Genomic DNA, 13380 nt, shown 5'->3' with positions numbered 1-13380 from the left:
TAATCATATGTCTAGGACATTTGATACTTCAGAAATATTTTGAACACTGTTACAACTTTATAAATATTTCCCTGGTCCTGTAAAACTTTGGAAATATTCATGGTGTGGAATTGGATACTTCTAATGGTTTCTAAATAATGATAACAGCATTCTACCATTATTTACCATTTTCTACCATTTTCTACCATTTTTTGTAAATGGGTCAGTGGGCTGGGAAGATATCAATTCACACATCCTTGCAAAGTATGGTTTGGTGCCATGCAACAATGGCCCATCACAAAGGATCCACCAGTGCCCAGCAGTGAAATCTAAAAATATACATATGCAACAATAGGGCTTACTTTTATGGGGGCAATAAACTAATCTTACCATTTGGCGAAGTTTACAAATATTTGTAAATATTTGTAAATGTGAAATAATCACACAGAGGTTTCACAATTATTCTAAATAAAGATATTTTTGTACAGTTACTTTCAAAATGTTTCTAAATATTCAAAGGAATTCAAATAGTTAAATATTTTCTTAGTCAATTTTTTGAAAAAAAAAAGAATTATTGTGGCTTAGACATTCTTTTATTCAAAATAATTCAGACTTATTACAAATATCGCCAAAAAACCCTCATGGTGTCTTGGAATGGACTCTATCATCTAATATACTCACAATGTGATTAATTTCTGGCTGCACATGTTTTTTTTAATTTTTACTAAGAATTATAGATTAGTAACAAGTTCTTTTGTCTGGGTAATTTGTCAGAATATGTGCTTAACTACAATGGCATCAGATCCAATTTATTATCAGAAAAAAAAGAAGAAATTTGGACAGAATTGTTATTAGCATGGCAACATTTTTATTAGGAAAATAGAAAATTAATCTACACATTGCAGTAGCATTATACCAACCATGGGGAATGGGGATCATCAAATCATTTCATAGCTAACAAAGTCTTTTGGACAAATACTTTTTCAATCTACATTTTCAATCAAAATGTATTGTCAAGATAAGTGATCGACATCTTGCCATATCTTTTTTTGTGTCATGCTTGTATCAAGGACAAAAAATTCTGACAACAATGTCAGCTCGCTCCGAACACTTGCGACAGTCGTATTGAGGTCACCTGAGTGGCGCCGAATGGCAGCTCGCTCCAGACCCTTGCGATTTAGCCCCGCCTATTGTAAGCTCCTCGCAATTCAGCCCCTGGCTGCAAAGAGTGAGTAGTCGGCCCACCCAATAACAATAACAAGAACAACAGTAATATTTTTCGAACTCGCACAAAGCAAATGTTAGCCTTTACCTTAATGTTTCCATTGAATACCATGTTTTTGTCTTCTTTATACTCCAATACTACAAGGATAAAGATATGCAATATTTAAAGTTTGGTCAATCCTTGGATGACTTACACGTACTTGCCTTGGTATATACCGACGGCCATTTTCTGACACTTCTTCAAAAGCAGCACCTACCGATAGTTGATGCTTTTTTCATTCGCAGATTACTAAAGTTTGCAACGTGATCGCACATACATGTAACGTTATCCTATACATCAATGTGTATACTTGTTAAACTAAAAATCAGTAAGTGACACATTTGAACCAACACTGTACCTCCAACACTAAAAATCGGTGTCTTAACGCTATAGCTGTATACTGTGTAGCCGTAGCAGTATTTAATTAACCCACATTATGCGCACATGTTTTACACTGATATTTAAGTGCACTATTATATAAAAAAAAGTCAGCTTAGGCTTAGGTGTCATTTCTGACACAGGGCCCGGCCGGGATGTTTGCGGAAACTGAAAATGAAACTATTTACCTAGGAATGGTTCTGGTTGTTTTGTTGCCTTTCTTACCAGATTTTTCGTTTCCGAAAGCTACCCGGCCGGGTCCCGGGTTTTAGATGGAACTCTGATCAGTTCTCGTACGTGACGTCATCGTCGTCTGCCCAGTCCTGGTCCCCGAGGTCCTGTTCCTCGGACCGCAGCGGGGTATGTCTCTGCTGCACGACCTTCTGCAGGTCCGGCGGGTCCTCCTCCTCCTCCGCCCGCCGCTGGTGCGCGTGGCGCTGCCTGTGCGCCGCCGCCAGACGCATGTCCTCCCCGTCATCGCAGGCCTGGCAGCGGCAGTGCTCGATCAGCTCCACCAGCTTACTGACCTGGGGCGTGTCCGGGTGTTCAGGGCAGTCCAGAGTGATCTGGGGGTACACAATACACATAGATGACATTTATAGCCTCGCCGTGTTATTACATGTATAGCCTTACAGTAAATTACACGTACAGCCTCACAAGATCGCACAATGAATTTATTTACATGTATAGAAAACAACGTTATTTCATCACATGACAACCATTAAAAAGGTTCCAGAAATCTCCGAACAAGAAAAAGGGACTCTCATAACAGCTATATCCTGACCGATAACTATAAATCATAAAGTTAGCCCCAAGCTGTGAAGTACGTTTAGTCTAATCTAATTCCACAACAAACGTTGTGGAATGAAATATGATAAAACGGCACCACGGATATCGGCTCAAATAGTTTCTTTATTCGTAGGAGTCATTATGAGTGTAAATGTATGCTGTAGGTGCCAAACCGTAATTTGGCTGGCCATGAAGAATTATTACGTTCTTTATGTTGAAGTTTGACGTAAAAATTTCTAACCTTCTGCCAAGTGCTGTTGGACGGCTTGCAGACGTCGCAGTACTTGAGTTCCTCGGTAGAGGGCTCTGCTGGGTAGGTTTTAGGCACGCGGTAGCTGATGCACTGCCCCAGGCACACGTTGTTGTTGACCTCGACGGAGTTACAACCAGGCTCTCCGACCACCTGGAAGGTTTAGACAAGGAGGTTAAAAAGATTGAGGTGTAACCTCCTTGGTTTAGAATAGAACAAATATTCACATCAACTTTCCCAGAATGGAATGGTATTCTAAATAACAAATTAAGCTGCGCACAGCGTGAGGATAGTGACGGCCACCTTCTCGGTTGATTATGGCGGCAAAATGACGTTATAATCACGTGAGTGTAAATACTCACATGACCATAACGTCATTTAACCGCCATGCTGGATGGCTACACCAAGAGGTTACTGGGTTAAACTTCACTGATTGTATTCTTGATTATAGAAACGAATTCGTGACGTTTATTTATTTATTGCTAATAATATGACCTTGTGGTGAAGGTAGATAAGGTTTTATTCAATTTCATTTTATCTATAGAGATAATTAATCAATGCAGCGTAGGCTGATTTAGATGCCTCACATAACGTGACAAGAGCAAGTTTTTATGTCGACTGCTTCGTTACGTACAAGTGACATGTTTGGGTCGACTATTATGGTCTCGCACCACACACCTGTTTGATGGGCTGGGTCTCACACCAGGCATGTTTCTCAGGGAACAGCACCAGCTTCTTGACCGTACTGCCTTCCTTGTTCAGAATAGCTGCGCTTGTCGCCATGGCAACCAGTGACGTCAGCACCGCACACAGCAACATCTTGGCTGGAAAAAAAGTGTTCCAATCAATTTTCATACTCGTTTAACATCGACGCAGCTTAAAAATTGTGGCTTAATATAAAAAAGAGCATTTAAATTCCAGCTCTTTGCAACAAATTATTTTAAGTTTGAATACTTTCCTGATATCGAAAGCTACTAAGGTTTCCTTTAAAGGTGATATTTGAAAGTAGAAGTTTTGTAATTGAACCTGTAAGACCGCAAACCTTCATAATCTCGTAACATGTTCTCGTAACCTTTCCATGTTCCTGAATGCAAACGATGAATTTATACTACTCTCGTGTCTAGTACACAGCGAAGGAACCCACCCGGAAACCAATGCCTCAATTATCAGCACAAAATAAATGCTAGTTTCCATCGTTTTATAGCTTTCAGATTCCATGTTATGCTATCCATATCAAACATGCGGCTAGACATCAAAGAAAAACATTTTGCGATACAAAAAGCGCTGCAAATATGCAGTACATTGCTCAGCCATGTGATCAGTGCGCATTTGTACACAGAACGAGCTTTTAGCTGTCAATGTCACCATTCACTTCAAACAGTCCCTGTGCGCATGGATACATCCCGCATAAGTTGTGGAACGATCCAATCTTTCACAGCATTCCACCTCTCTTTCAAATCACGCATTCAGTATGCCAAAGTTGACCTTTTTTGAAAGCACTGGGACCCATGCCATCGTTAAGGTGGGCTCTCACTACACTTGGGGCACCGGTGTGGCACTGCAGGGCCGTTCACTGCGGCACTGTTGTTGTTTTTTTCGCGATTTTTTAAAAATATTTTACATTGCTATTACGTAAAAGTATGACTCAGAAGAAGACAAATTACACAAAGAGTACGAAAATTCGTTCTTAATCTCTGAAATTCGTTGAGTAATCTTTCAAATCTTTATTCTTCAGTGCCGCACCGGTGCCGCAAGTTCAGTGAGAGTGCACCTTCAGCTCGCTGCGCAAAGTCAGATGTAACGTTGTAGGAGTGAAAATCCCTTCCGATAGGGTTCACATCACTGGACAGCAGATAAAGAAATATTCTAATTTGCCATGCCGTCGGCCTGGGAACATATTCTGTCATGTATTTAATACTAAAGCACTGTAAGTTAAGTACACAAATCGTTGACCGTGTTTTGGTAAATTTGAAGTCTTTGCACTGACATTTAGAGAGGCTATAATTGTATGTGAGTGGCGTTTGTGATGCGCAATTTGTTCCGCTTGCGCGCGATTAAACATCGAAGTACGGACATAATCCCTGTCAATTTGTACCACCAGTCGTCACATATACAAAATACACGTCAAAACACGCCAACGTAATAACTTCTGATACACACGTATCTATATACGTCCACGGTATCTATATCCGCGCATTTGTCGATGTATTTCAGCTATGTCGTATGTTCCTGATGTTTAATAGAATCGGTGACCCCGCAGACCGATCGGTCACGAGCTGACTGAGGCTTTGTCTGGCGAAAGAAAAGCCGCCTCGTTGAAATGGAGCAACCCAGCCATAACAGCCGCCAAATCATCTATACATCTTTCCAAGTCCTCGCATAAAATTCTACGTAAATTCCGTACTTTTGATTGAACAAAGTATCTGGGATTTATGACAATGGTTAGACTTAGAGAACATTACGTAACGTTCTATATTGTTAGGACAGCTGCGTATACGGTTATGCAAAGAACAATGTACAAGTTTAGAAACCTTCGCGTCACAGTTACAGGAATACGAAATGAGGAATCGTGACTTTTGCGAAACATTAGGCGCTCCGCTAGATTCGTGCTAGCTCAATTGTTTTTGAATCCCTTAGTCAATGATATACAACACACGTTGTCAAGCAAGCTAGTCAAAAAGTTTGAGGTAATTCACATATTGGGAGGTGAATCATTAAAAAAAACACAACGTTCTGCCCAAACCTTACCGTTCGGCTTCTTGCTACGCCTCTGACGTCTATGCACAACAATGTAGCAATGAACCACGCATGCTCAGTACGTGCGTTGACGCGATAGACACGCTAGGGGTCGTCATTAATATTACGTAATCTCAATTTTAGATGCATCTGTGCACTCAGACGGCTATTAAAGACATGGTGTCATGCGGGTACAAACCGTTTTGCACTTTGTGTAATGGACTATGACATAATATGAAGAAGAAAAAGGAGCATACCACTATGGTGTGAGTAGGGGTGTTACGTGTGATTAAATACAGAAAATTGAAGTGATCGTTTTCTTGACACAAAACGGCAATTCATTTTATAATTCCAAGCCGCAAAAAAACAAAGGAACAAAAGAAATTGAACGAACCTCCTCTATTCTTTCTTTTCCTCCTTTTCCTTTGTTGTGGTAGGTTGGTTCCACGACAAACTTTCCCGTAGCTAAATTTCGCAAAACAAATTTATGACTAAAACAAATACCTGTTAAAAATTAAAAAAATATGCTGTTGTGAACGAATCATAGGAAAATATCCGTACTTTTCTGTTTCTTTCCTTCCGTTTCTTTTTCTCCTGCATTTGCCACCCTTCCTGTAGTGTTAGCCTACCACCCCTAATCTCCAAGCAGATCCACGGTGGCGTAATATAGTATCAAACCCACAAGAGACACCTTTATTCGATAGAAATGCTCCTCCCTGTTCCAGTGAAGGCAGATCTCCGGTGCCCGTTTGGCTCCCTTTGGCCGGCTATACTAGTACTCCTTGGCCAGCTTTGATACATGTACTACCTTATGGCACCGTAGGATCTGCTTGGAGATTATACCACCCCCACTACCAGGTGTCTATCGTCAGCACACTGGGTACAAGAGACTGGTCGTACCAGCTGGTAAGGAAACGCCGCTCGGTTTATTGGTAAGACGATACTACAGAAAGGAGCGCCTTTGTGTGTTATCCTTGGGCGATCCGGACACATTCACTTTAACGGAACCTACTAATTACCCGTGAAATATATGCACTAAATAAATAAACACGGGTAGTAGGAATGATGTAAACATGGCCCCGTGAGCCAGGTGTACGTGCTGGAACGACTGGAAACAACTTTTCATTCTCCTCTTTGTTAAGGATTTATACGCTGCACTCATAGATAACTTTACACTTAAAACTATTCAAATATTCAATTCATAATGTATTGATTCGTTGTGGTACATGCTTGAAACAAATTTCAGATTTGCCTCTTTCAACTGAAAGTCACAGGAAACCAAAATAAACTCCTCATGGTGAGAAGGAAAACAGCACATAAAAGACTTCATTTCCTGGGAAGTAGAGTAGGCGGAAGTGTACCTGTCTGGCACAGAAGCCACAGTCACAGATGTCGTCAGACTTTTTTGGTCGAACGACTTTTGAGCTAGGCTATTACTAGAACGGACAATCGATCTACGATAGCTAGCCTTTTCCGGAACAGGACAGCTGCACATTGTACGACAGTTATACGACTATAGCTAGGGATGTCCTTTTCGTTGTCGTAAACCTGATCAATGCTTAGCAGAGAGGAGCTTAGCCTTAGATATATGGCTCTATGTTACTTTGACGAAGTCAAACACACCTAATGTATTGATAAAGTTCTTATAAACTTTTATTGCATCTAATGACATGATTTGCAACATTCAGAAAAATGCTTTTCTTTTGCATTGTGAATACTGATTATAGTTGTTGAACTGTTGATTTCTCTGGGAACTGACCATTGGTAAAAGAATATTGCATAGAAGACTCGTGATTTTTGTTATACCAAACAGAAGTTCACTGTCATGAATTGATACGTTCGTAAGCCTTAACTACTTTTTCCGTACGTTTTGTAGTTTCATACTAAATTTAATTGACATGCTAGTACATTAAGATTTGGATTCACAATCTGTGTTTTTTTTTACAACGATAATGTTTTGGTTAAGGAAAATCGTGAAAACTGCCTTTCCCAAGGGCACATGATTGGTGGCACATACAGGTTCCGAACCCAGGACATCTGAGCCAAATACCCTGCAGTTATGCCACACGTCCCACGGTTTAAGGTTCAATTTCAACTTACACGTGAATTATATTTGTGCTCTTTATATAATCTTAACGTTATATTGCGTTTGTGAGTTGGCGTATTCTGATAAGCTATGGTCTTGATAAGAATTATGGCTTTGTTTTTGTCCTAGAGCAAGTTCTGGATGCCTTTCTCAACAGCGCGTATGCTAGCATTTTAAATTTGCCCTTCCGATCGGAACATGACACAACAATATGGTGTTCTGGTCTATTTCAACTTGATCTGGGTCATGATCAAGTTCATTCCCGCTTCAAAGGTACAGTTGATCTATCGGCCACAACAGCTCCATGTACGGCTTGAACCTGCTGTAAGCTCAGCTTGATCCCAACCAGGTTAGGTCAATGGCCGATTTGTTTGGTATGACTAGTTCTTAGTGACCCTGGCACTCGGAAGGTTAAAGGATCAAGTGATACCACAAAGGGCATGTGTGTCATGTGTGTGTGCGTGTGTGTGTGTGTGCGTCTCTCTCTCTCTCTCTCTCTCTGTGTGTGTGTGTATGCGTGCGTGCGTGTGCGTGTGCGTGTGTGTGCGTGTGTTTGTTTGTGTCTGTGTGTGTGTGTGTGCACATGTTTCTGGTAGGCATGGGAGGCTTCGGATAGTATTCAATGTAAACATGCAGATGCTAGTCGCCTATAGGCTAACTAGCTGCAACGGAACTCCCAGAACGGAACTCTTCTGTATATGATATGCTCTGGGGTTTGGGGTCACCGATATTAGCTCTATAGCCGGGGAAAAGAGTTATACGTATAGTCTTACCAGCAGCTTGTTTTGGGAGCTGCTGCAGGGGAAATACTAGTATTCGAAATAAACCCTAAACTAGACCTAATACTAACGCTAGTTCACCTTTATCCGTGGGGTGACTTTAATCAGTTGTCTTTAAAAACAGCAGTATTACGTCTGCGGACGGTGGTTTCAAATTTGCAATGTTTTCAAAATGTTCCGATTTGAAACCACCGTCCGTCGACTTCATATCCCTAAATACGTTTTCTCTTACAAACAACGAATATTGGTTATCCTCGGATAAAGGTGAACGAGCGTTACATGTATGAAGAACACTGCGCTCGTGAGGCTTCACCAAAAATGGCTCGGATCCAACATAAGGACTTACGGACCGTCCATCGCGTGAGATTTCAGTGCAGCACTGTTTAACGGGGCCTAGTGCGCCCCACTAGGAGATTTTCCCCTAATTTAACCCCAATGGCCCTGACATTTCCACTGACACTAGATGGGTGCATAAAACTGGAACGACAAAATGGTCCAACTACGCAATGTTCCCGGCATACACTTACAAACTACTTGTAAACAAGGGTTATCTAACACCTAAAAATCGTGAGCATAGCATGTTCAGAACACGAGATAGCAAACCCGGAAGTTGCGCTGCAGTACCAATGGAAGCTGCTAGGAGGCCCCAAATCTAGCTTTCATCCCACCCCACCAACACACCAAGTATGAAACCAATCCACCCAGCCGTTCTTGAGTTATCTTGTTCACCGACAAACAGACAAACAAATTAAACGCTAAGCGAAAATATAATTTCCATGACATTTCATGGAGGTAATAAGACTAAGCGTGGGGCAAACATTGTGAGAATTCCATCCAGACTACTACATATAAACCAGAAATTTTAGATACAGACAAAACAGCCCTAAAGGTAAAGTCTATTGTACTAATACTACATGAAGTAGTACGGTTGTACGGGCGAAACTAATGGGACATTGAACCGGACTTGGCGTGGTGGTCTTTCCGTTCTCCTGAAACCAATTAAACCGGAACAAAAACACGGCACAAGAAGTCATTGACCCCTGGAACACGTTTCCTGACCGAGAGAGACTTGTCTTAGTGTGACGAATGAAGGAAACTCAAAGTATCAAACGTGTATGAGCAATGTGTGGTGTATATGCGCAGTCCTTTTGTGTCATTCTTGGACTATCCCCCTCCCCATATGGTATTGTCATTGACAGGTGCACCTTTATCATTCTAAATGTACATCAGACCTTAAACGAACTGAAAAATAGTACAAAATGGCCTAATAAGAGGACTATACCACCATGGAATTTTCAGGCCACTGCGAGACAAATGAACTCCCATAGCCCGGGCCTGATCTGTGACAAAATATTCGTCCACTTGGCCGATTTATTCAGCCGGCACGAGAGTCTGTTTTGGAAACTATAACCATCGTAACGACTGTCCACACAGAACGATAAGGCTCAATCATTAGATCATAAGCGTTTGGAGAGAGCCAACATCATTAGAATAGCATGCATGGGCGAGAAATATCTACTGCATGACATCATTGTGTCGCACGGGCTGGGATTTTAGGGAGGCATGACAAGCTAACGCCCCCTCCACACACACACGCACACAAGTCCGTACACTTCCAGAAGTCGTTAATTTTGTCCCTAAACATGTATTCAACTGTAACGCAGACGTGTACATCATAAAAGCTTTCGCCATATACTGTCCAAATTAAAGCTGTAGAATCTATCTCTGTATACCACTACATGTATCTGAAACAAGATATTCACGGCATTGTAGTGTAAGCACGAGCCCGTGTACATTACTTTTGAAATTAATTAAGTAAGTCATTAATATAACACAAAAAGCTGAAATGATATTAAGTTCTTACCGCTTTCTTTTGTGGATGCCTTCCCCCCTCTGTCGCTGAGTTGTTATTTTGTGAGACGCAGTATCGCGGAGTGTAACTCAGCCGACACCAACCCACCGCCTTCATGCAGTGAAGAACGACACACTTTAATTGGAAAGATTGAGGCTGTGACCGATAAAACTCCTGTTCCTAAGCACCGTCGCCTACTCCACGGCTCCCCACGGCAGTCTACTTGCCCCCTACTCCCGACCCGAGACGGTTTACTGCATGTGTTCCAAATCTACCGGGACTCCAACTCGTAACCCCGCACGCTCGCCTCGGTGACACTGTACATAATACCGCCGACACAGGCCTCAATGCCGCGTGCTCGTCAAACCTTTTGTCCGACTGTCAGCGCAGCGTAAAGCTAGGACTTAAGGCAAATAGAATAGTCCTTTGTAGAACAGGGATATGGATAATGACTGTCACAATTGAAGCGTCCTGTATGAAAATATGAAATCTATCTTGACAAATTGATGGCTTAAGTGTAGTAGAGAGTTTGATTGCTGTACGATGAAAGACGACATTCTTTTGGTGCTTAGTTTAAAGTATCGAAGGCTCTTACACAATTCATGCGCACAAAGGGATCACGCTAGGTTAATCTGTCCTGTGCTAAGCTGTTATTGAATTTGGGCAGCTGTTGTCAAATCAGCTATGACTTTACAACATGTCAATTTCACTATAGATTACTAAAAGCTTGTAGCAATTAGCTACGAATTCTGACATCGTTTGCGCTGAAGATTTCGTAAAAAAGAATAACAGTTAAATGCAAAACATGTTACTAAAATCAACTTTCTCAGAAGTTAAGACAAAGCATTCTGTGAAGTACACAGGTTCCATTCTTGTACAGAATGACATGTTGTCGTAAGAAAATTTATGGCCATCAAAATTTTGAAATACAGTAGCTATTCTTCCCATGCATGCACTGAAAAAATTATGCGTGAATCATTTTTTTAAGTTATCATCATGCGCAGTCATCTTCAGATTACACAGGACAGGTGCTTTACATAGACAGTTGACAAACGCATGTCGCAAATAAGTTTTACATTAGCCTGCGACTAGGAGTGCTAGAGTATTGGTGTTTTTTGTTGTTTTTTGTGGGAGCACTGACTGATTTTTCACATAGGTCAGGTCCAATGAAGGGAATGCAGTTTTCGCGCATGTCACTCCTAAAAGTCTGCGAAGGAGGCTACAAATACATAACGTACGAGGAACGCAATGTAAACTTATGGTAGCCCGGAGTTTCACCCTTATGCAACTTAATCCGTTATTGGAACCACTTCAAAGTCGGTCAAGTCAAGATTCGTTGTTTACGATTCGAGGCTCCTAGTTATAGCCTGGTATCCAGCCGTAATTATAGCTCCCGAGTCTCTTCTCTCCTCTTCGCAAATTGCCAGAGAGGAAAGAAGAGACTCGGAAACTATATTACGGCTGGATACCAGGCTACCTAGTTAGACTCACTAAAGCTAAAGGCACAACCTGCCGTACACGTGTGCAAATTGTCCGTACGTTTTTTGGGAGGCCACGTTCGCCACGTATTTCTGAAAACGTTCAGGCTGTACAGGACAGGCGCGTCGCCCGTACTGGCACGTACGGGGGGCGAATCCGAAGCCCGATGGCACACAGAGTTTTGCCTGCACGTAAATTTCTACGGCGTGTCTGCTTGCTCCAAAATATGTCGGATTCCCTACGCGTTCGCACGGAGGCGGTACTTACCACTTACGGATCCCAAAAGATTGCCCACATTTTGGCACGTAGACAGCACGTATTTGTACGCACGGCGGGTTGTGCCCTTAGCTTAACGCTGTCTGCTAAAATCGTGTGAATGTGACAGGTTAGTCAATGTAGAGCAGGCTAGTCAATATATCTACTGGTACCCTAAGCTTGATGAATTAACTAGCACCCAAAATGATCTTATTGTATTGCATAAAGATTGTATACGATACAATGTATGGCAACATCTGGTAGGTCTAAACGACAATTTAAGGAAAAGAATCTACTCTACAAGAGACCGTGTAGCATGGGAAGATACTATATTTTTGCACAGTGGTCTTTGCACGAAAATTGCGGCAAAGCTCAGTGTTGTTACTAACACAGGGTATTCTCGGACAATCATTTGCTTATTTCGTTTTCTGTTTCCTGTTGACGATTCAAAATCTTGTTTGACATTTCAACATCTTGTTCGACTTCTTGCTGTTTATCATACAAAGTTTAAAACATTTCAGCATTTGAATGACTCCTTTTGTTAATGTTACTTGGTTGTTCTGCCGCACCAATTCTTACGGATTTCCGCTAAACCCCTGCTCAGTCCTAGCCCCGCCACTCTGAGCCCAGCTTTCCTATCGTCACTCTCCAGTTGAAAAGAACTGCACAGCGCGGATTTACAGGGGGATTCAGTGTTTCTATAGAGCGTAAACATTGACCGTGCCTTTCGGCGCCGTAGCCAATCTCTATACGTGAGCAATAATGAAGGTAACAATATAGGGATTGCCGTTGTTACCATTGTACGTGGGAGAGCATTATGTGTATAGTTAAACCTGCACAAGACGACCGAACAAAAGTGGTCGATTTGGCCAGGTGGTCGGTTAGAAGAGTATCGACTCACAACATGCCCGATGCATACTTTAAATGGTTTCTGTTGTGTTTAAACTTTAATGGCAAATAGCAAGTACACGCACGTGCCTCCGCCGCCAGCTTTATTTTGAACATAACACCGTGATGGTAGTCAAAATCCGACGCAAACTGGCACAAAACCGCGCTAGTTATCATTGAAAATCGATGAAACCTCAAGATTTGAAAATGACGCAGTCTTTATGGGATTTGGTCCCAATTTGGTCCCAATTTTTGGCGGTCGCGGTCGCGTTGGCCAGATGGTCGTTGTGAAAAGGTCGCTTAATGCTTACGTCAATGGGAAAAATTTTCGGGACCGAGAAAAATCGGTCGAAAGGGCCAGGTGGTCGCTAGGAAGAGGTGGTAGCTTGGGCAGGTTTGACTTGTACTTAGAAAGACAGTGTATCACAAGTGGTTGAATGTTCCGTAGTGTCGATTCTACAACAAACTTTTCCTTAAACTCTTCAAAACTTTCCCAAGCTTTTATCACCTTACCGACCAACAAAAATCAATCTTCTTGCTTAAGTCGTCCAACCCCTTTATATATGACCATGTTGGACAATTCATCTCCTACTGCATACGGAAAAGAAGTCAAACCCATCAAATAGCTTAAGTAGATATAGATGT

The 13380-nt window shown here is 41.8% G+C and overlaps 1 protein-coding gene across 2 annotated transcripts; it reads right to left on the bottom strand.

The window, feature by feature from the left end:
* Positions 1–1677: 1677 nt before the first annotated feature.
* On the bottom strand, positions 1678–10469 carry LOC118431119 (neuroblastoma suppressor of tumorigenicity 1-like). Of its 2 annotated transcripts, none has more exons than XM_035842236.1 (4): positions 10126–10469; positions 3339–3484; positions 2652–2813; positions 1678–2187 (listed from the first exon to the last, which is right to left on the bottom strand). In XM_035842236.1, the coding sequence occupies exons 2-4, from the start codon at positions 3477–3479 to the stop codon at positions 1906–1908; spliced, it is 585 nt and encodes a 194-aa protein (XP_035698129.1). In that variant the 5' UTR covers positions 3480–3484; positions 10126–10469; the 3' UTR covers positions 1678–1905. The 2 variants fall into 2 exon arrangements, with proteins under 2 accessions (XP_035698129.1, XP_035698130.1); XM_035842237.1 differs by lacking the exon at positions 10126–10469 and adding an exon at positions 5409–5519.
* Positions 10470–13380: the final 2911 nt, after the last annotated feature.

This window comes from Branchiostoma floridae, chromosome 14 (genome assembly GCF_000003815.2).
Source record: "Branchiostoma floridae strain S238N-H82 chromosome 14, Bfl_VNyyK, whole genome shotgun sequence".
Taxonomy (NCBI): domain Eukaryota; kingdom Metazoa; phylum Chordata; class Leptocardii; order Amphioxiformes; family Branchiostomatidae; genus Branchiostoma; species Branchiostoma floridae.
The sequence above is the reverse complement of the archived record's forward strand: the minus strand, read 5'-3'. Positions and strand labels throughout refer to the sequence as shown.